Source organism: Mobula birostris, chromosome 5 (genome assembly GCF_030028105.1).
Source record: "Mobula birostris isolate sMobBir1 chromosome 5, sMobBir1.hap1, whole genome shotgun sequence".
In the NCBI taxonomy this organism is placed as follows: domain Eukaryota; kingdom Metazoa; phylum Chordata; class Chondrichthyes; order Myliobatiformes; family Myliobatidae; genus Mobula; species Mobula birostris.
The window spans coordinates 186906777-186931668 of NC_092374.1; the positions used below are offsets into that span (position 1 = coordinate 186906777).

Here is a 24892-nt window from a genome sequence, read left to right on the forward strand (position 1 = left end):
TGTTAACCCTTAGTTCTCAAGCTTAATTGTCCTCCACAAAACTGTTACCCAGTCGGGCAGTCCTAGTCCTGAGGCTTCTGTACCTCCTTCCTGACAGTAGTGGGTCGAAGAGATTGTGGGATGGGTGGTCAGGATCCTCAACAATGCTTCCGTAAGGGAATGCTTCTGACTGATATATTCCAGGCTGTGGGAGTATGTGCTGAGGATCAGTGCAGACAATGCAAAGGCTCTGTGGGGAAAGATCACAGTCTAAACTCCTTCTGCCACCACATGTGGAGGGGCAGAGTTGGGTGAGGAAGCCCCTCGAACATTGAATATCACCGAGGGCCACATCAGTCGTGGTGGTGCTATTGTTTAAGAGAAGTTAAAACTACCGAATACATTGAATAGATGATACTAAGAATTTAAAAATAAATTACAGTACTCTTTGTGCAACAAATCTTTTTGTATCTATGTTGTATTATGAATATTTATTTTTAAGTTTTAAAAATCAGTTGTGAAACTACGACAGTTGGCTTGAGTTTGGAATATGATAAAAGAATAGCCACATTGGAATTTCAAATGGAGTGAGGCTAATGAATATTCAGGTTGAAGGAGATCAGACACCCTCAGAAACAAAACACAAAGTGAATTTTGAAATACAACAATAAAAAAAGCAAAATGATTTTGACCTTTAACGTAATCAAAAAGGAGTACAAAAGTAAGGTGGTCTCGCTACAACTGTGCAATGTTTTGATTGGATCTGTGTGAAACATTGCATTTATTTTGGTAAAAAGAAAAATCAGTTCCAATGAAATGTTCATATCTGACAGTGAAACAGGAAATAAACACAATGACAAAATATCTCATTGATTTACAAATAGCATGTAATATTCACATTGAGGAGTAGACAATAGTGAACAATTGTATGATTACACATCCCATGTCAAATTCATTCAGACATCCGCACATGGGCTATTGGACAGGTATTTTACAATTGCACTCGTTTGACAATCACACTTTATTTACTTGTGCACAAGGAGAAGAGCTCAGTCAGGGTCTTTAAACTGTTCTGAAGTCTCAGCTCAAAATTGATGATTTTTATACAGATATTGATCCAATAATAACCTAATACTCTTCTGAATCCTGTTATTTGCATATTTAAATTCCAATCATAATACATATTTCAGGTACTAATAACCAGTAAAATGTACATGTTAAAGGCCAATAATACATTAGAATTAGTAAAATCACTGTCCAATTGCTGGTGTGCCTTTGTTTTTATCTGTATCTTGTCTTGGTATACCTGGTGGCCTTGGTTCCCAGTGTGGCAAAGACACTGAGCAAAGAGGAGCTGGGCTGTCAAGGATTGAGTTTTGCTTGGGGAACCACGTTCAGCTCAGTAACTCTACAATGTCTGCACACTGTTCTGTCAGCACCTCATTTTAACCCTTGCCTTGCTGCAACTTTCATAGATACAGTTGTTAAAACCATAAATAAAAATGACTCCCCTTTGGTTAATAAGGCAAAGATAGAGTGGATGAGGAGAGGATGTTTCCTATCTAGGAGTCAGAGGGCACAGACTCAGAATAAAAAGACAGACATTTAGAATGGAGATGAGGAATTCCTTTAGCCCGAGAGTGGTGAAGCTGTGGAGTTTGTTGCCATAGGGAGCTGTGGAGGCCAGGTCATTGGGTGTATTTAAAGCAGATATGGATCGGGTCTTGATTTCTCAGGGCATAAAAGATTATGGGGAGAAGGCAGGAGAATGGGGTTGAGAGCAAAATGGATCAGCCATGATGAAATGGCAGAGCAGACTTGATGACCAAATGGCCTAATTCTGCTCCTATGTTTTATGCTCTTAAGGTCCAAACAAGAATTTTAATTATTTTATTCTTTTCCTGGTCTAAGAATAGCAACTAAACACCTCCTTTTCAGCAAAATGGACCAAAATATAACCGGTAATCAATATCTTATGATTATTTCTATATTTATTCGATTTCACCTTTATGACTCCATATTCTTTTCTCTTTTCTTCTGCAAGTATATACCGTAACAGAGCACAGAATGAGTAGGGGCTTTCCATCCGTTCATCCCTCCCCAGTGAACTCCCTCCTGGCACTTATCCTTGCAAGCGGAACAATTGCTACAGCTACCCCTACACCTCCTCCATCACAACCATTCAGAGCCCCAAACAGTCCTTCCAGGTGAGGCAACACTTCACCCGTGAGTCTGCTGGGGTCATCCACTGTATTTGGTGCTCCCGGCATGGCCTCCTATATATCGGTGAGACCTGACGTAGATTGGGAGATTGCTTCGCTGAGCATCTATGCAAGAAAAAGTGGTTTCTCCCGGTGGCCACCCATTTCAGTTCAACTGTCCATTCCCATTTTGACATGTCAATCCATGGCCTCCTCTACTGCTGCGATGAGGTGACACGCAGGTTGGAGAAGCAACTTATATTCCATCTGGATAGCCACCCACCTTATGGCATGAACATCAATTTCCCGAGCTTACGGTAACTGCTGCCCCCCTTCGCCATTCGCCATTCCCCATTCCAGACATCCCACCCTGCAAAAACTCATTTCAGGGAGGTATCACCACCATTTCAGGGAGGTAGCACCGCGCCCCCTACAACCCCATATGCACCTCCCCCCCTGGGTCGACCTCCAAGGGTGCATGTATACAGGATATTTGATTATGAAAGAACACAACAATTTATTTGATCACATATTGAATCTATTTACACACACACACACACACACACACACACATATATATATATATTCCTGGTTGAGTATTTTGTTGGCAGTCTCAATGCTAATAGCTAAACGCTAATGCAAATAGTTTTTCTATTTCTTTTGGAAACTTTCCTTGTACTGTCATGTGGCTTGCTTGGCAGATTTGAGCATTTTGCCAGAAGTCTCAACCTCAGAGCAGTCTGTGTCAATTAATTTGTTAATTTTGCAAGACATCAGATTCGCAAGTGTTTTGTGAGGCAGCTGACTTCTGAATTCTGTCTTAATGTGATGCACCATGCTGAATGCCCTTTCTACATCACAGTTAGAATTTGGCAGCACCAAAAGCAGCTTCATCAACTGGCAGAGCTCTTTGAATCTCAGCTGCCCTGTGCTCACAGATTTTACTTTGGACAGCTTCCCCCAGAACTCATCAACTGGCAAACTTTTGTAGTTTGGCACCAGTCCTTCAAGGTTAGTTGAGCCATAATCCAGGACTTCCAAGTGGAGCTGTTCTCTAGCATCTGCCTTGATCACATTTGGAAATCCGTCTGCCAAAGTCAAAATCTGGTCTGGTTTCACCTCATCTTGGCTCTCTGTATTGACCACTGACAGATTTTTCACAAGATTTGGTCTCTCATTGGGAACTTCTCCAAGATTTTTTGAAAGCACCTGACATAGAATGCTCTGGCATCTTTGAAGAACTGCTTTGTCTTGTAAGGGGGGATCTCTTGTGCTTCCTCGCTTAGCAACTGCCTCCTTGCCAGGTACCCAGTAAAAAGCTCTTTATCTGGGCGGTGAATTTCAGGGTTGCTCACATCTATCTCCTGAATGTTCTGTTCTCTCAATACCTTTGGCTCAATAAATCTGCTTGCTGTGTCCTGCAGGAGCTCTTCCACGCTCTGATCCAACTTGAAGAGGATAGGTGCCTTGTTCTGAAAACTCAAATTGAATTTGTCAAAACGTTGTGTGACATTATGGAGAAAGCATGTGTATATTTTCATTTGGGGGTCTTTCAGCCTCTTCTGAATATGAGATGACTTCTGATTCTCACTCTTTGACTCAAAATGTGAAAGAAAGGCTGGCCATTGGTCCAAACCTTTTCCTAAAGAAAGCCAGTGTGTAGGACAATGCTTTTGTACTCTCTGCTGGGCAACATTGCAGAACTCTTGAAACTGTTTTAGGTCTTCTCTTCGTTTGGAACCTTTCTCAAAGTAGTAGTAGATGTCAACGAGCAGTTCTTCAGGTGGCATTGAGAACTCCTTCGCAGCAGTTTTGGCACAGCTGTTGACCAGGTGACTTGGACAGCCAACTCTGTAAATATGAGGGGCCTGTGCTTTCACTCTTGATAAGACAGAGTTGTTTTTGCCAATCGTCACATTGCAGTTGTCACTGCTAAATCCTACACAAGTAGACAATTCAAGGTTGTCATGCATGGATGATGCAATGAGGTTGAATATGTTTCCAGCTTTGGTATCATTGCATGTCTTCAAATCCAACTGTTACCTAATCCTGTGTTTCATTCTAGTACCCGGCTAAAATGGCACATTCCTTCTCACACATGATATCGTTGCTTTCATCAACCAAAATACTGTCTGGCCTTTTATCTGTCCGGACGAACTTGTACTGATCCTCTGAACATTCAGGTTCCAGTGCCACGTTCACGATAGCTGCTGTCTTGGGTGATGAGCAGGCAGAGTTTTTTGCTATTTCTGTACTTACATTATATTATATTATCAATAGACAGTAGGTGCAGGAGTAGGCCATTCGGCCCTTCGAGCCAGCACTGCCATTCACTGTGATCATGCCTGATCATCCACAATCAGGTGCCCTGTTCCTGCCTTCTCCCCATATCCCTTGACTCCGCTATCTTTATCATGGAGTCGTTTTTTTTATTCTATTACAACTTTAAGCACGTCTACAGGGAGTTTGGCGTCATCACGTAGGACATCAATAGAGTAGCTCCTTAGCAGCTGGCCAGCTAGTTTAAATAACATTCGCTATGCTAGTGAATGGATGACACCTGTTAAACTCACCTCAACATGTCTTTTACATTTTAACCCACCATGGGCAATAGAAAAGTCACTGTTGCAAACAGTGCAGCGAGCAACACTGTCATTATTTTTGACCCCTATTAGGCAGGGCTACACTTTAGTGTAGTCTGGGGTGAAGTGTGTTTTATATATTTTTTTGAAACACTCTGCCATGGCAGTGCAGGACACGAAACCGAACTGATGGGGAGACAGAGGTCGACTGTAATGCCCGCCCACAGAGAAAACTGATAGGTCTACTTAGCACAAAGAGAGACCAATCAGGATGCTCGCTCTCGCTCTTGCTCTCGATCTCCCTCTCAAAAAAAATCAATTTCCAGGATATGGTATATAATTTGCGGGTGTCACGGAGCTGCCATCGATATGCGGGAGACTCCTGGAACTTCCGGGAGAAGTGGCATGTCTGCCATTCCCATTTTCCTCTCTCATCTTATCACCTTACCTCCCCATCACCTTCCTCTGGTGCTCCTCCCCCTTTTTCTTTCTTCCCTGGTTTTCCATCCTCTCACCAGATTCCCCCTTCTCCAGCCCTTTATCTCTTTCACCAATCGACTTTCCAGCTCTTTACGTCACCCTTCCCCCTCTCCCTGTTTCACCCATCACCTGTTACAGTACCTTGTATTTCTTCATCCCCCTCCCTCACCTTCTTACCCTGACTTCTCATCTCTTTTTTCCAGTCCTGAACTAGAGTCTCTGCCTGAAACATTGACTGTACGCTTCTCCATAGATGCTGCCTGGCCTGCTGAGCTCTTCCAATATTTTGTGTGTATTCCTTTGATTTCTGGCATTTGCAAATACTCTCTTGTTTATATCGCTGCTCCTCAAGTATTCCAATCTTTCCAAGGTGTTAAATTCTAATTCCAAATTTAACTGTCCGCTCGTCAACAGTTTTCCTGAATGCCCATATCCCTCTGAAATATGGGCATCTCATATTCGGAATCCATGTTTGAACTGTTCATCCCTCCGAATCTTTGCTAGAAATTGAAAATCTTAGAATAAGCAGTTAATTCTCTCCATGAAAAGTTTTCACACATTTTTCAAAGGACCGAAGAGAAAAGGGGGGAAAAACTGCTGGGTGGGTGTCCCTGTCACATAACACATTGATGCAACCTCTTAAAGGAACAGCCTCTTCAAAACAGCCTTTGCATTCTCTCTCTCACAGACAGACAGACAGACACACACACACACACACACACACTTACTCACTCTCTTTCAGTCTCTCTCCCTCCCTCACAAGTGAACTCACATGTGGCCACACTACACATAATTAAAACATGCAAACCATTGACAGCTTAAACCATTTCTGAAAATCTTATTTTCTTGAGGGTTAAATCATTACCAAATATATTCAGTTATAATCCAACAATATTGAGGAACTGTGTTACTCTAAGACTGTAAACAAAGAAATGTTGAAGTTATAAATTATGCACAAGTAAACAACATTCAACAAGTTTAAAGCATGAAATCCCCACATTAACCAAAATTCCAACATGTTCTGACCCATCAGTAACACCAATGACTGATTTTGTTTGGATTCTGATCATATGAACTGTCCGCTGTCGGGTTCCGGGCACAATGGCCCACATTGCCACATCTAAAACAGCAGATTTCAGCATATCCCTGCCCCCAACAGCAACTTCCTCAGTTGGGTGCAGGGGAAATCCAGCACTGTGTTGCTTCCCTTTTACAATCTCTCTGCTGGCTTCTACCCTGAACTGCATTACCCCACACGATACCCTGTGTATTTTCTTGAAGTGAAAACACTTTAGCTGCCTCTGAATTATTCCTGTACATCCTTCTGCCATGCTCCATTCATTTTCCTCAGTACCCTTGCCTCAGTGTGTGTAGGGTCACTGGGATCAAACAGTTCCAACATCTTTCTAGATTTGTTGGTGATATGAGACACTAATGTACTTATCCACCTGTCTGTAGGGTTCTGGTTCGAAATGATCTCGATCTAATGTTGATCCATACATCCCTTGAAACACCATCCACAGAGAGGATGCAAATGCATAATTCTCCTTTCCTCTGGTAACATTTACACAAATCATATATTGGGTCCCCGTTGTTATTACCCAGAACAGTCAGTACCACATTATTTAACTCCTTATTTGTTCCCCCAGCATGGCGCAGTCTTTCTGACAAAGTGTTCAGATACAAGCACATTGTAATCAATCTCCTTTCCTTGGCATTACTGAGACCGTGTATTGCTTTCTGGTAACTAACTTCATGGAAGAGTTCCCTAAGATCATCCCCAGGGATCCAGAGTCTGTGGGGATTGGTGATAGCATATCCTCTTCGCTGACGATCAACACTGGTGCACCTCAGGGGTGTGTGCTTAGCCCACTGCTCTACTCTCTGTATACACACGACTGTTTTGCTTGGCATAGTTCAAATACCATCTATAAATTTGTGGATGATACAACCATTGTTGGTAGAATCTGAGACGGTGACAAGAGGACGTACAAGAGTGAGATATGCCAGCTAGTAGGATAGTGCCACAGCAACAACCTGGCATTCAACATCAGTAAGACGAAAGAGCTGATTGTGGACTTCAGTAAGGGGAAGACAAAGGAACACATACCAATTATCATAGCGGGATCAGAAGTCGAGAGATTGAGCAGCTTCAAGTTCCTGGGTGTCAAGATCTCTGAGGATCTAACCTGGTCCCAACATATTGATGTAGTTATAAAGAAGGCAAGACAGCAGCTATACTTTATTAGGAGTTTGAAGAGATTTGGCATGTTAACAAATACATTCAAAAACTTCTATAGATGCACCGCGGAGAGCATTCTGACAGGCTTAAGTTCCCTGTCCCCACCGCTTTATTTTCACCATGGATGTCCAGTCCCTATATACTTCCATCCCCCATCAGGAAGGTCTCAAAGCTCTACGCTTCTTTTTGGATTCCAGACCTAATCAGTTCCCCTCTATCACCACTCTGCTCCGTCTAGCGGAATTAGTCCTTATTCTTAATAATTTCTCCTTTGGCTCCTCCCACTTCCTCCAAACTAAAGGTGTAGCTATGGGCACCCGTATGGGTCCTAGCTATGCCTGCCTTTTTGTTGGCTTTGTGGAACAATCTATGTTCCGTGCCTATTCTGGTACCTGTCCCCCACTTTTCCTTCGCTACATCAACGACTGCATTGGCGCTGCTTCCTGCACGCATGCAGAGCTCGTTGACTTTATTAACTTTGCCTCCAACTTTCACCCTGCCCTCAAGTTTACCTGGTCCATTTCCGACACCTCCCTCCCCTTTCTAGATCTTTCTGTCTCTGTCTCTGGAGACAGCTTATCCACTGATGTCTACTATAGGCCTACTGACTCTCACAGCTATCTGGACTATTCCTCTTCTCACCCTGTCTCTTGCAAAAACGCCATCCTCTTCTCGCAGTTCCTCCGTCTCCACCGCATCTGCTCTCAGGATGAGGCTTTTCATTCTAGGACGAGAGAGATGTCCTCCTTTTTTAAAGAAAGGGGCTTCCCCTCCTCCATTATCAACTCTGCTCTTAAACGCATCTCCCCCATTTCACGTACATCTGCTCTCACTCCATCCTCCTGCCACCCCACTAGGAATAGGGTTCCCCTGGTCCTCACCTACCACCCCACCAGCCTCCGGGTCCAACATATTATCCTCCGTAACTTCCGCCACCTCCAATGGGATCCCACCACTAAGCACATCTTTCCCTCCCCCCTCTCTCTGCTTTCTGCAGGGATCGCTCCCTACGCGACTCCCTTGTCCATTCGTCCCCCCCATCCCTCCCCACTGATCTCCCTCCTGGCACTTATCCGTGTAAGCGGAACAAGTGCTACACATGCCCTTACACTTCCGCCCTTACCACCATTCAGGGCCCCAAACAGTCCTTCCAGGTGAGGCAACACTTCACCTGTGAGTCGGCTGGGGTGATATACTGCGTCCAGTGCTCCCGATATGGCCTTTTATATATTGGCGAGACCCGACGCAGACTGGGAGACTGCTTTGCTGAACACCTACGCTCTGTCCGCCAGAGAAAGCAGGATCTCCCAGTGGCCACACATTTTAATTCCACATCCCATTCCATTCTGACATGTCTATCCACGGCCTCCTCTACTGTAAAGATGAAGCCACACTCAGGTTGGAGGAACAACACCTTATATTGTGTCTGGGTAGCCTCCAACCTGATGGCATGAACATCGACTTCTCTAACTTCCACTAATGCCCCACCTCTCTCTCGTACCCCATCTGTTATTTACTTTTATACACACATTCTTTCTCTCATTCTCCTTTTTCTCCCTCTGTCCCTCTGAATATACCTCTTGCCCATCCTCTGTGTTCCCCTCCACCTTGTCTTTCTTCCTGGACCTCCTGTCCCATGATCCTCTCGTATCCCTTTTGCCTATCACCTGTCCAGCTCTTGGCTCCATCCCTCCCACTCCTGTCTTCTCCTATCATTTTGGATCTCCCCCTCCCCCTCCCACTTTCAAATCTCTTACTAACTCTTCCTTCAGTTAGTCCTGACGAAGGGTCTCGGCCTGAAACGTCGACTGTACCTCTTCCTAGAGATGCTGCCTGGCCTGCTGCGTTCACCAGTAACTTTGATGTGTGAGGCTGCATCACTGTCTGGTATGGAAGGGCTACTGTAAGGACCGAAAAAGCTGCAGAAGGTTGTAAATCTAGTCAGCTCTATCTTAGGCACTAGCCTACCAATTACCCAGGACATCTTCAAGGAGCAGTGTCTCAGAAAGGCAGTGTCCATTATTAAAGACCTCCAGCACCCAGGGCATGCCCTTTTCTGACTGTTACCATCGGGTAGGAGATACAGAAACCTGAAGGCACACACTCAGTGATTCAGGAACAGCTTCTTCCCCTCTGCCACCTGATTCCTAAATGGACGTTGAAGCTTTGGACACTACCTCACTTTTTTAATATACAGTATTTCTGATTTCGCACATTTTTTAAATAATCTATTCAATATATATAATTAATTTACTCATTTATTTATTACTATGTTTTATTTCTTCTCTCTCTGCTGGATTATGTATTGCATTGAACTGCTTCTGCCATGTTTACAAATTTCACATCACATGCCAATGATAATAAACCTGATTCTGATTCTGATTCTGATATATGTCCTGATATCTTTCGCAATATCCCTCAACTGCTGAACCCCAAGCGGTGTAGTGTATGTTATATTCCTGTTTTTATTTCCCGCCCCACTCCTCCCTGTCTGATAGTGATTGGAAGTGTGGGGTGGAGACAATGGTGCTATTGGTAGCACAGGCTCTCCTTGGTGTTATGTCAGCGGGAAATCTTCGGAGGGAAGCTCCTCATCGTAACCATATCTAATCGTCTTATCTGCTAAATCATTCTAATCCATATCTCCATATTCATCCACCTCCCCTCTTTCAGATCCAAAAGCACATATTACTCCTCTCTGCGCAGCAAGTTGGTCCCACAGATTTTGTATTTGCTTTAAACACTTTGCATGATCCCCGCTGTTGCTTTTCTTTTCATCTACTGATTTCTCTATCACATTTTTAGCTGCTTTTAAATCACTCCACTGTTTCCTTAATTCCTCCACCTGGCTCTTAGCTCCCTGGATGGCTTCCTCCTGTTTACTCTTTTCTTTAACCAGTTTCTCACACTTCATCAGAAACTGGTTCATACTCACCATCCATCCTTCTCTGCATCTCTACCTCAGCTTTTCTTTAACGTTTTCTACCTCCTCACAAAGCCTTTAGATTTCCTGTTCCAATATATCTCACTCGGCGTCAGATTTGTGTCGACTTTCTATCAAATCCTCAGTCAGACAGGCTACTGCTACTGGCTTTTGTTTTTGGCTAAATTCCTTGTTTGAAAATTGACCCTCAGCGATGTTGAAAAGTGCTTCGCCAGTGGTTTTCCCTTCAGCGCTGGTGTGACGAGCATTCTCCCTGGGTCTCTGGAGAGGGTTAGCACAGCCAGTGCACTTGAAGCGTCTGCTTTTCTATTCATTCCTTAACAATTCAAATGTTGCATTACAGTGTTATTGGCTATGGGTCACCTGACTGACCTTCACCACCTTCTTATTGGCTCTGGTCCAAGCTGGCATCCATTTATTGCCCTTCTCTGTTCAGACCAAAGGGTCCTGCGGAAGGGTTTTGGCCCGAAACGTCAACTGTACTCTTTTCCTAGATGCTGCCTGGCCTGCTGAGTTGGTCCAGCATTTTGTGTGTGTTGTTGGATTTTCTCTTCTTAGTGAAATATGTTGGCTGTGTTCACAACCAACACAACGTCAGGAAGTTCTGGGGGAGCCCACAAGGGTCACCACACATTCCAGAGCCAACACAGCATGTCCACGATATCCAGCAGAACAACACAAACAACAACAACAGTAACAGCATCAAAACAAAACTACGACAACAAAACAAGCCCCTTTCCCCCTTCCCACCCACTCACACACACCGGACAGGCTGTGGCTGGGTCTGGGTCTCCAACCTCCAGTCCCTGTTCTGTACTCGCAGACACACAGACTATGAGTGTGTGAAAAAGAATAAACTGTGCAAATACAAAACAAAAGAAATAATAATAATAATAAATAATTAAGAAATAACCATGCTGCAAGTCTCCCCTCTCCACGACATCGATGTTGTCCAAGGGAAGGGCATTGGGACCCATACAGCTTGGCACCGGTGTCGTCGCAGAGCAATGTGTGGTTAAGTGCCTTGCTCAGGCACACACACGCTACCTCAGCCAAAGCTCGAACTAGCGACCTTCAGATCACTAGACAAACGCCTTAACCACTTCACCACGCGCCAACACTTTATTTATTTATTATTATTATTTCTTTTGTTTTGTATTTGCACAGTTTATTCTCTTTCACACACTCATAGTCTGTGTGTCTGCAAGTACAGAACAGGGACTGGAGGTTGGAGACCCAGACACAGCCTGTCCGGTGTGTGTGAGTGGGTGGGTGGGGGGAAAGGGGCTTGTTTTGTTGTCGTAGTTTTGTTTTGATGCTGTTACTGTTGTTGTTGTTTGTGTTGTTCTGCTGGATATCGTGGACATGCTGTGTTGGCTCCGGAATGTGTGGTGACCCTTGTGGGCGGCCCCAGAACATCCTGAGGTTGTGTTGGTTGTGAACGTAGCCAACACATTTCACTAACAAGAGAACATTGGCAGATGCTGGAAACCCCAGCAACACACACAAAATGCTGGAGCAACTCAGCAGGCCAGGCAGCATCTAGCAAAAGAGTACAGTCGACATTTTGGGCCGAAACCCTTCGCCAGGACCCTTTCTTCCAAACAGAAAAGGGCAATAAATGCATGCCAGCTTGGACCAGAGTCAGTAAGAAGGTGGTGAAGGTCAGTCAGATGACCCATAGCCAATAACACTGAAATGCAACATTTGAGTTGTCAAGGAATGAATAGAAAAGCAGACGCTTCAAGTGCACTGGCTGTGCTAACCCTCTCCAGAGACCCAGGGAGAATGCTCTTCACAGCAGCGCTGAAGGGAAAACCACTGGCAAAGCACTTTTCAGTGTCGCTCAGGGTAAAGTTTCAAACAAGGAATTTAACCGATCACAAAATTCAGTAGCAGTAGCCTGTCTGACTGAGGATTTGATAGAAAGTCGACACAAATCTGACGCCGCGTGAGATATATTGGAACAGGAAATCTAAAGGCTTTGTGAGGAGGTAGAAAACGTTAAAGAAAAGCTGAGGTAGAGATGCAGAGAAGGATGGATGGTGAGTATGCACCAGTTTCAGGTGAAGTGTGAGAAACTGGGTAAAGAAAAGAGTAAACAGGAGGAAGCCATCCAGCTGGAGGAATTAAAGAAACAGTGGAGTGATTTAAAAGCAGCTAAAAATGTGATAGAGAAATCAGTAGATGAAAAGAAAAGCAACAGTGGGGATCATGCAAAGTGTTTAAAGCAAATACAAAATCTGCGGGACCAACTTGCTGCACAGAGAGGAGTAATATGTGCTTTTGGGTCTGAAGGAGGGGAGGTGGATAGATATGGAGATAGGGATTGGAATGATTTAGCAGATAAGTCGACTGGATATGGTTATGATGCGGAGCTTCCCTCCGAAGATTTCCCGCTGACATAACACCAAGGAGAGCCTGTGCTACCAACAGCACCATTGTCTCCACCCTGAACTTCCAATCACTATCAGAGAGGGAGGAGTGGGGCAGAATATAGTATTAATGGTAAGACTCTTGGCAGTGTAGAGGATCAGCGGGATCTTGGGATCCGAGTCCATAGGACACTCAAAGCAGCTGTGCAGGTTGACTCTGTGGTTAAGAAGGCATACGGTGTATTGTCCTTCATTAATCGTGGAATTGAATTTAGGAGCAGAGGTAATGTTGCAGCTATATAGGACCCTGGTCAGACCCCATTTGGAGTACTGTGCTCAGTTCTGGTCACCTCACTACAGGAAGGATGTGGAAGCCATAGAAAGGATACAGAGGAGATTTACAAGGATGTTGCCTGGATTGGGGAAGGTGCCTTATCAAAACAGGTTGAGTGAACTCGGCCTTTTCTCCTTGGAGTGACGGAGATGAAAGGTGACCTGATAGAGGTGTATAAGATGATGAGAGGCATTGATCGTGCAGATAGTCAGAGGCTTTTTCCCAGGGCTCAAATAGTTGCCACAACAGGACACAGGTTTAAGGTGCTGGGGAGTAGATACAGAGGAGATGTCAGGGGTAAGTTTTTTATGCAGAGAGTGGTGAGTGCATGGAATGGGCTGCCGGCAACGGTGGTGGAGGTGGATACGATAGGGTCTAGTAAGAGACTTTTGGATAGGTACATGGAGCTTAGAAAAATAGAGGGCTATGGGTAAGCCTAGTAATTTCTAAGGTAGGGACATGTTCGGCACAACTTTGTGGGCCCAAGGGCCTGTATTGTCCTGTAGGTTTTCTGTGTTTCTATTACTACTCCCCTTTATCAGGACTGGCAGCAGTAAAGGACGATCTTACACTACCCTTGAAAAATCTGCAAGCATTTCCCTATACAAAATCCCTCTGCCATCAAAAATGGAGTAACTAATTGCCTATAATCACCTCTGGCCTGAAAACAATTGGGTCTCTGTGCAATATTGCTTGACCCATGAAGACAGAACTACAGAAACTATCCTGCTCCTCATCTTCCACCCCACTGGTCTCCACATCCTTCACAATTCCCTCCAGCTCCAGCAAAATTCCATCAGGCACATCCTCTCTTCCTCCTTTCAGCAGTTCAGAAATATTGGTCCCTTTCTGACTCCTTGTCTTACCTCTGTTCACACTAACCATTTAAATACTATAGTGCCGCAGAAGCTGGAAATCTTTAAAAAATGCTTGAAATAGTCAGTCTTCAAACTGAAACGTTCTCTTCTTGGAGATGCTGCCTGACCTGCTAAGTATTTCAAGCATTTTCTGCTTTTTTATCTCACCAACCACTTGCTATCTTATGACATTTTCTTCTGCACCCTCAGGGTATGCAGTGTACATTTCCCCCACTTCCATCCCCATCATTGAGAGGCACAAGCAGTCTTTCAGGTGAATCAGTGATTCACTTGTACCTCCCCCAATTGAGTGACTGCATTCAGTGCTGGACACTGGGAAAATCAAAAACTCATTGTGTGATCCCTTTAGGATCACCCGTCTTCAATCCACAGAGAGCAGCCATTCTGACCCCCTATTGCCTACCACTTCAGTACTCCATCCACTTTGACCTCAATGTCTACAGCCTCCCGCCCTGTTACAATGAGTGCACAGTGTTACACAGTGCAACCTTCCGGACTCAATATTGAATTCCCCAACGTTCGGTAACTTGTTGCTGACTGTATCAGAACTGGCCATTTCGACCAGTCATCCATCTATGATTTGGCTCTGTTTTTCTCTCTATTAAGACAGCTTGGTCGGGTGGTCATGATAAGCACTAGCCCTGTGATTAGTGACACATAACACAGACAGAGAGGCATGATCTGCTTTGAACTGTCACATTAACAAACTTAGTCTCATAAGTTACCAACATTCTCTGTTTTTATTCCTTTCCAAATGGTTCATATCCTTTGTCACAAATTCCAACATTTTCCTTCTACTGTAGTCAACACCTCCATCGTTTCCTGCTTTATGTCTCCCTTCTTTCTTTGAGTGTTCACATTTCCCACCCTCCACTCTGCAGGAGCCATCCAGAATTCATGGAAGTCTCGAAAACCAGAAACACAATCCACCTTTTTCATAATTACCTTTCTCAAACTATTGAAGTTAGGTCATCGAGTCTTAGAATTTATCACATTTCAATTCCACTACTTTTGCCAGCACCAGTTCTTCACTGTGACTGCTATTTCTACATGTCCAGTTTGTTTTTATTTATTAATACAAATTTCCTTCAATTATTCACTCCCTTAGCTTCTTGTAATCTCTGTGAAGATTGACAGAAATGCTCATAAACAATTTTGTCTACATTCCAGATATTCATCCTCCAGATTGGCCCATCTCCAGATGTTGCTGATCTAAAGCTAATACTATTTGCCTGTGTTTGGCCCATAAACCTTAAACTTCTAACATTCTGAACCAAAAAGGTGATCCAGGCTTCCTCAAAGATGAAGTACAAAACTCTCTAGGCTTCTGGCCTGCAGGATTCTATGTAATTAATACATGTTACCAATACCAACTGTCATGGTCCTGTCTGGCAATCCCCCACTTTGCTATTATCTCAGCAATTGGGCCTCAATCCCCTCATCTACTCCCAATCATTCCCAGTTCCACTAATCACAGTTCCATCAGATAAAAAGGATAACAACCCTGCAATCACAACAAGGAGCTGCCAGTTCGTTGGTCGATTCTTGTATGAGTAACCTCATTTCATGGTTCTTTAGGACTGTCATTTCTAAGTTCTGCATCATTTTCCTGGATTCTCTACGTGAACATTGTCTCCGTGTTAAGACTCTATGGAATACCTATTCCACGCTCGCGACTATGCTAACACCTCTCGATCCTGCCTCCGTGCCTGTGTCCAGCACTTGGATTCCCCCCGCAGCCACGTCCTTGCAACACCCAAAGGGTTTATTTATTTCTTGAGATACAGTGTGGAATTGGCCCTTCAAGATACGCTGCCCAGCAATCCCAGCAATCCCCTGATTTAATCCTCACCCAATCACAGGACAATTTACAATGACCAATTAACCTACCAACCAGTGTATCTGTGGACTGTGGGAGGAAACCAGAGGACCCAGAGAAACCCACGTAGTCACGGGTAGAATGTACAAACTCCTTACAGGCAGTGGCAGGAAATGAACCTGGGTCGTCTGTACTGTAAAGCGTTGTGCAAACCACTAGACTACCGTGCTGCCCCAAGGTATATGGCCTTCGGTAGAATTGATCCGTATTATTATCACTAATTTGATTTGCCCATTCTATATCAAAAGACACAACTTCACTGTAATAACACCTTCACATGTACTATGCCTCTATTTTCAGAATAGCAGGTATTCCAACAGGAATTCACTAGGCTAATTCCTGATAGGAAATGCTTATCTTATCACCAAATCGTACCAGTTGTGGACAGAGCATTTGTATTCTTTGGAGGTCGAAGAATTGGGCATGTCAATGAAAATGTTCAGTTATTTCCTCTAGTGACAGAATCTCAAAGAGTGATACTGTTAAAATCACAAACAAGAGAAAATCTGCAGATTGGGAGACCGCTTCGCGAACACCTACACTCTGTCCACCAGAGCAAGCAGGATCTCCCAGTGGCCACACATTTTAATTCCCCATCCCATTCCCATTCTGATATGTCAATCCATGGCCTCCTCTACTGTCGAGATGAAGCCACACTAAGGTTGGAGGAACAACACCTTATATTCCGTCTGGGTAGCCTCCAACCTGATGGTATGAACATTGAATTCTCTAACTTCCGTTAATGCCCCTTCTCCCCTTCTTACACCATCCCTAATTTAAAAATATAATTTTTTTTCTCTCTCTCTCTTTCCCTCTCACAATAACACCTTGCCTGTTCTCCAACTTCCTCTGGTGCTCCCCTGCACCTTTCTTTCTTCCAAGGCCTTCCATCTCATGATACCCTCCCTTCTCCAGCCTCATATCCCTTTTGCCAATCAACTCCCCAGCTCTTGGCTTCATTACTCCCCCTCCCACATTCAAATCTCTTACTATCTCTTTTTTCCATTAGTCCTGATGAAGGGTCTTGACCCAATAAGTCGATTGTACTTCTTCCTATAGATGCTGCCTGGCCTGCTGCGATCCACCAGCAGTTTGTGTGTGTTGCTTGAATTTCCAACATCTGCAGATTTTCTTGTGTTTGCGTTTTTAAAATCTGCCGGTGCTAGAAATCTGAGCAACACACACAAAATGCTGGAGGAACTCAGCAGGCCAGGCGGTTTAGGGGCCACTGATTTAAAACTGAGGTACACAGAAATTTCTTCTCACAGAAGGCAGAGACTCTCTGGAATACTCAACCCCAAAGGGTAATGGAGACCCTGCCTTTTAAAGAGGAAATAGATGATTTTCTGAATGATTAGTGAATTGAAGAATATGCTAAATATCAAATGAAGACTGGGGCCTATCAGCCATAGTCAGATTAAATGACAGTATGTTTCACAGGGTGATGGTCAACTACAGTTCCTATTATTTTCTTTTCCTGTCCTTAACAGCTTCTGTTTTCTCATGTCCTTATCAATGCTTTCTGCCATTTGCTGTTTCATATCTTCACCCACACTCTGAGCTCCCACCCATGTGACCGTCAACTATGCATGTACCTCTGTGCACGACTGCAATGAAATACTTACTTGCAACATCAGCACTGATACATGATATAAGCAGTGTTCACAAGGAGAAAATATATTAAACATAAACATCATTTTTACAAGAACAAACATGAAAATTATAGGGAAAAAAACAAAGTCAGCCCAGAAACTGGTTTGTGCCCTTAGATTCATTTTCTTGCAGGCATTCACAGTAGAACAAAGCAATAGCAACGGAATCAATGAAAAACCACACACATACCAACACTGATAGACAATCAATGTGCAAAAGAAGACAAAAGGTGCAAATTCAATCAGTCAATCAATCAATTGATGAATTGACCAATAGATAAATCAACCTATCAATCAATCTCCATGGATGTTCCCAAGCTTGGGCTGAGAAAGGAGGAGTTTGGCATGGGGCCAGCAGCCCAATCCCATAAAAAACCCAGAGCTACAGAAACTGCAACAAAAGCTCTAAAGACCTTATCCCTGGGAGAGAGAAACATCTTTGCCACAGAGACATATGATGGGCTACACCTGGGGAATACTTAAATGCCTGACCCAGGACAGAGGACTTTGGTGAGCTATGCCCCAGTAGGGGTGATGGACTTAAGTTAAGCAACTAAGAGTCCTTCAGGAGATCATAAAATTGCTAGTTTGTTTAGACAGTTCAAAAGCACATTTCTTAAAGAGAGATCACAGGTAGTAAGTACCAGCAATGGTAGTTCATAAAAAGCAATATCTATTAGTTTTGTAAGCTGCCAGCAAAACATCACCGTCAGGATGAAGGATGGAGCATGCACCAAGGAGAAGGATGAGGAGGACAGCAAGATCAGTGTGGAGTGGGATAATATACCAGGGCATTTTCAGATAAAGATAAAAATGGTACTGGGTCTCTTGAAGAATATTACGGTTGCTAAGTCCCCATGGTTTGATGTGATGTACCCATAACCTGGAGTCAGGCAACATCTCTGGAGGGAAACAGCCAGTTGACATTTCAGGTTGAGACCCTTCTTCAGGAGTGGAAAGAAAGTGGGGAGAGTGAGCTAGAAAATGTGGGGCGGGAGGGGTGGAGCAAAATCTGGTAGGTGAGAGGTAGATCCAGGTATGTGATCCAGGGGAGTGATCGGCAGGTGAGGAATTATGAAAAGTGGCACTGATGTAAGAAGCAGGGAGGTGATAAGTGGAACTGACAAAGGGATGAAAAACCTGACTGGACAGGACAGAATCAATGGAAGGAGGGGAGAGGGAAACCAGAGGGAGGAATGTGTGGGTGATAGACAGATGGTGGCTGGTAGGTGAGGTAGAGGGTCAGTGGCCTGAAGTTAGAAAAATCAGTATTCATGCTATCAGGCTGCAGACTACCAAGACATAATAACATTCAGAACATAACAACATGATAACATTCAGGCAGCAGAATCAATACAGTTGGATCTAAACAAAATCCAGATGTGGGCAGATAAATGGCAGATGAAATGTAGTGTAAATAAATGTAAAATAATACATATAGGGAGTGGAAATGTTAGATATAAATGTGCAATGGTGGTCTTGAGTTAGAACATGCACTGTATGAGAGGATTTGAGCATCCTGGTAGACTCATCACTATCAACGTCCAGACAAAGCACAGAAGCGATTAGGAAGGCTTCTGGAACGTTGGCCTATATAATGCGCTCAGTGGAGTTCAAGTCCAGAGACGTTCTCCTTTGGCTGTGCAATGTGCTTATGAGGCCACACCTTGGGTGTGGTGTGCAATTTTGGTCTCCATATTTTGTGAGGGATGTGAAGGCATTGGAGAGAGTTCAGAGAAGGGCAATGAGACTCGTTCCAGGTCTGCAGGGTATAAGCTATGAAGAAGGAACGAAAGAGCTAAATCTTTTTAGCCTAAGTAGATGTAGAATGAGAGGAGACATGACACAAGTTTTCAAGATCATTAAGGGTGTAAGTAAGGTGGATGCCAACTGCTACTTCAAAATTAATCCCTCAGTGAGGACTAGGTGGAGACTGGTTAAAGGGAGATTTCAGACTGACATCAGGAGGCATTTCTTTATACAGCGAGTTGCAGACACATTGAACAAACTGCCTAGTTATGTCGTTGATAGTAGTGACTCAGAGACTTTCAAATATAAACTAGGAATTAAGTAAGTGGGGTGATTGACCCATTCTTGCCAAAAACTTCCAAATGTTCTAATAATAAGAACATAATGAGAGGTGCTCTAATAATAAGAGGTGCTGTACCTCTGATCTGTGTCTAGCCTCCACATGGCAGTACAGGAGGAGGCTGCCTGGATAGCCTGTTGAGGAGATGACGGGCGGGTGCCGTTTTGTACCTGAGTGGTGCTGTGGTATTGAGTGCCGGAGTGGGGATGTCCCATCTGGGTGTCTGTCTAAACCATTCCTGTGTCCTGACTGAGTGTAAAACCATCTCCTTACCTTCCGTGAGAAAAACTCCCAGAGTGAACAGAAGAGCGAGCAACAACATATCCAAGCACCGAGCGGGAGCCAAAGTTTCCAGACAATTCAGGGAAGTTTCCAACGTCTCAGATTCCTGGACTTTGGACTCTGAGCACTGAGACTGGGGGATGTGTGGAGAGTAAAATTAACAACAGCTTCCAGTCATAAACGTTGAACATTGAACCAAGGAGTGGTTCAGCTACCTGTGAAAATGAAAGGAAGGTAGACTCAGTCTGATTACAGAACTGAACAACGTATTGAGAAATAAGGGGAGTTTATGTCATTGGAATCTGCTGTGTCAGTCCACAAGATCATAGCTGATGTTCCGATCATCCTCACATGAAACTGGTAAATGAGTTTATTACTGTCACAAATAAAGTAAAGGATTTGTCTCATATACCGTTCATACAGATCAATTAATTACATTGTGCACTGAGGTGTTACAATAACATTGCAGAATAAAGGGTTACAGAGAAAGTGCAATGCAGATAGAGAGTAAGGTGAAAGGTCACAGCAAGGTAGATTATGAGTTCAAGATTCCACCTTTTCATAAAACATCTTATGTTTCAGTATTCACAATTTCTAATGCAATAAATTACCAAGACACAGAATTCCAAATGTTTACAGTCCTCTGAGTGAAGAAGATTTCCATTCACCTGTTAAATAGTTTGTTCATTTTTACTGGACTGACAGGGTTCTGAGAAACAAAAGTAACGACATTCATCTCTGAACCTTCACTGGTATAGACCACCCCACAATTACAAGTGGCTAAATCTTGTTCCCTCACCTATTGTGGGACATTTTACACCACAGCATGGTTTCCCTTTCAGGAATCCCATGTCGATGCTGACTGTTTTCGAAGCAATCTAATATTGTATAGTATTCCAGGATTTTCCCCAAATACTGACTTCAGGTTAACAGATTTCGAACTTCTATATTTTCTATCTTGCTCCTTTTTGAAATGGGTCACGTTTGCCTGCATCCATCTACAGAAGACATATTAGAATATGTTTTTTTTAGGATGATGCCCAGAGGATCCACTATCTCAGTTATCCAGCTCTTTCAAACCTTTGATTGTAGTTCATGTACCCAATGGGCTTTGACAAGTTTCAGTCTCATTAACTTCTTGTGTATTGATACCTATTTCTCCATCAGACGATCCTCAGTTTGCCATTTCAGGGACTTTTCTCTTTCATGTAGATGGACATCAAGCCTTTGTTTGAATCCATGTGTCCTTTTCTGCTTCTTCATGATACACTCAGCGGCCGCAACATTAGATACACCTGCACACCTGCTCACTAATGTGAATATATCATCAGCCAATCTTGTGGCAGCAACTCAATTCATAAAAGCTTGCAGACATGGTCAACACGTAAAGTTCAAACATCAGAAAGGGGAAGAAAATATGATCAAAGTGACTTCCATCATGGAATGATTGATGGTGCCAGATAGGTTGGCTTGAGTATCTCAGCAACTGTTGATCTCCTCGGATCTTCACTTACAAAGTTTCTAGTGTTTACTGAGAATGGTGGCAGGAAAAATAAAACATCCAGTGAGCAGAGGTTCTGGGTGAAATGCCTTGGTAATGAGAGAGGTCAAAGGAGAATGTCCAGACTGGTTCAAGCTGACAGGAAGGTGACAGTAACTCGAATAACCACACATTACAACAGTACTGAGCTGAAGAGCTTCTCTGAATGCAGAACACGTCGTAACTTGAAGTGGATGGTGACAGCAGCAGAATACCCCACCGGGTTCCCCTGCTGTACTTAATAAAGTGGCCATTGAGTGAAGGGATGGTGTGTGCGTGTGTGTGGGGTGGATGTATTTTTACCTTCGACTCGTTTCCTTTTCACATATTGAGTCAGCCGTTCTGCCTCATGCTGATTTACACACACTTTATTTTCTCTTTATCAATTGTTTGCTGATCCTTTAAGGAGTTGACCCCTTTGGAAAATTGAGCTCTCTTCTGGGGAAGGTTGGATCTGTACAAGAGGAACGGTTTTCCCCTGCACTGGAGGGGGATTAATATTCTCACAGGAAGGTTGATAGTGCTGCACAGGAGGGGTTAAAGTGGAGGTGCAGGGGGAATGGGAACCGCAGCGCCAGAACAGATAGTGGAGTGGTTGTGGAGAAAGATGTTGTTAAGCCTACAGGAATCAAAATGTTGATGATGGAGTGACTAATGTTCTGAGCTGTGTATATTACAACACCAGGAGTATTGTAAGAAAGGCAGATGAGTTTAGGGCACGGATCAGCATGTGGGATTATGACATTGTAACTTTTAGTGAGACTTGTTTGCAGAAGGAACAAGCTCAATGTTCTGGGGTTCCATTGTTTTAGATGTGATAGAGCAGGAGGGATTAAAGTGGGAGGGGTGGCTTTACTCGTGAGAGAAAATGTCACAACAGTGCTCAGTCAGGTTAGACAGGAGAGCTCATCCAGTGAGGCTCTGCGAGTAGAACTGAGGAATAAAAATGTATGACCACGATAATGGGATTATATTACAGACTACCCAGCAGTTTACAGGAGCAGATTTGTAGAGAATTCGCAGACTTTTGTGAGAAACATAAGGTTGTGATAGTAGGTGATTTTAACTTGTCACATTTTAACTGGGATTCCCATACTGTGAAAGAACTAGATGGGAAAGAGTTTATCAAATATGTTCAGGGAAGTTTCCTTAATGAATACATAGAAATCCCAGCTAGAGAGAATGTGGTACTAGATGCACTATTATGGACTGAGAGAAGGCTGGTGACAGAAGTTTGTGTGGGGAGTACATTACATCTAGTGACCATAATGACATTAGTTCAAGCTAACTTTCGAAAAGGATAGGTCTGGTCCTTGGGATGAGATTCTAAATTAGAGAAAGGCCAGTTTTGATGGCGTTAGAAAGGATCTGGCCAATGTGAATTGGGACAGGTTGCTTTCTGGCAAAAGTGTACTTGATAAGAAGGAGGCCTTCAAAAGTGAAATTTTGAGAGTACAATATTTGTATGTTCCTATAAGAATAAAAGGCAAGGATAACAGGTTTAGGATTAGGAGTGCAGCCTGACATTGTGTTGTGCTCTGACTCATTGAAGCCCGTTCTTATGCTTGAGCTTACCGTGCCGTGGGAAGAATGCATGGAGGAGGCCTACGAGCGGAAAAGAGCCAAGTATGAAGTTCTAAAGAACGACTGCCAAAGAAGAGGCTGGAGAGCAAATGTTGGCCTGTGGAGGTCGGCTGCCGTGGCTTTGCAGGCCAGTCGCTCTCCAAAGTATACACTGCACTTGGAATCACGGGAGAGAGAAGAAGGAGAGCCGTTTCTACCACCATAGATGCAGCAGAGAAAGCATCGAGATGGCTCTGGATAAAAAGGGCAGATCCATGGGTTGCTGCTAGATCACAGGCCAGGGTCTGATTAACCCTGGTCGGGTCGCCTTGGCGAGGGTGCATGATAAAGACCTGAAACACCCGACGACCACAGGTAACATCCCTGATGATGTGCCCTAGCTTATCATCATGCAGATGTTTCTGTAAGAAGAAAAGGAACCTTGGTAATATCAAGAGATATTGAACCCCTGGTTAAGAAAAAGGAGGAGATGCATAGCAGGTATAGGACCAGGAACAAATGAAGTACTTGAGCAGTATAAGAAATGCAAGAGAACACTGAAGAAGATAATCAGCAGGGCTAAAAGAAGACATGAGGTTGCTCTAGTAGACATGATGAATGAGAATCCCAAGGGATTCTACAGATATATTGAGAGCAAATGGATAGAAAGACACAAAGTTGGTCCTCTGAGATATCAGAGTGGGCATCTGTTTGAGGAGCCAAGAGAGATCGGGGAAATCTCAAAAGGATTTTTTTTCCATCTGTATTCGGAGATGGACACAGAGACACAGAGTCGATACATGTGAGACAATGCAGCAGTGAGTTAATGGACCCTACACAGATTACAGAGGAGGAAGTGTTTGCTGTCTTGAGGTAAACTAAGGTGGATAAACTCCCAGAGTTAAACTCCTCGGACCCTGTGAGAGGCTGGTACAGAAATTGCAAGGGCCTCAGCAGAGATATTTAGAACATCCTTAGGTGCTGGAGGATTGGACAATAGCTAATGTCGTTCTGCTCTTTAAGAAAAGCTCTACGAATAAGCCAGGAAACTATAGGTTGGTGAGCCTGATATCAGTAGTGGGAAAATTATTGGAAGATATTCTAAGGGACCAGATATATTTGGACACGCAGGGACTGATTAGGTCTAGTCAACATGACTTTGTGTGTGGTAACTTGGTGTGTAGCCAAGTTTCCATCCAACTCAATATACAAGTTTGCTGATGACACAACAATTGTAGGCTGTATCTCAGGTAATGATGAGTTTGCGTACCGAGAGGAAATTAAGAACCTGGTGGCATGGTACGAAGACAATAACCTATCCCTCAATGTCGGCAAGACGAAGGAATTGGTTGTTGACTTCAGAAGGAGTAGCGGACCGCACAACCCCATTTACATCAGTGGTGCACAAGTGGAACAGGTCAAAAGCTTTAAGTTCCTTGGGGTCAATATCACAAATAACCTGACTTGGCCCAACCAAGCAGAGCCCACTGCCAAGAAGACCCACCAGCGCCTTTACTTCCTGAGAAAGCTAAAGAAATTTGGCCTGTCCCCTAAAACCCTCACTAATTTTTATAGATGCACTGTAGAAAGCATTCTTCTTGGGTGCATCACAACCTGGCATGGAAGTTGTCCTGTCCAGGACTAGTAGAATCTGCAGAAGATCGTGAACACAGCGCAGCACATCACACAAACTAATCTTCCGTCCTTGGACTCACTTTACACAGCACGCTGTCGCAGCAGTGTTGCCAGGATAATCAAGGACACGACCCACCCAGCCAACACCCTTTTTGTCCCTCTTCCCTCGGGAGAAGGCTCAGGATCTTGAGGACTCATACATCTAGATTTGGGAACAGCTTCTTTCCAACTGTGATA

General features: G+C 43.8%; 1 protein-coding gene across 1 annotated transcript in view; it reads right to left on the reverse strand.

Annotated features, from left to right (window-relative positions):
- Positions 1-19965, reverse strand: part of LOC140198136 (uncharacterized) — a 187348-nt gene extending 167383 nt beyond the window's left edge. The window contains exon 1 of the mRNA XM_072259094.1: positions 19909-19965. Within this exon, the coding sequence (XP_072115195.1) occupies positions 19909-19957 (49 nt within the window). The 5' untranslated portion in view covers positions 19958-19965. The remainder of the gene's footprint in view (positions 1-19908) is intronic.
- Positions 19966-24892: the final 4927 nt, after the last annotated feature.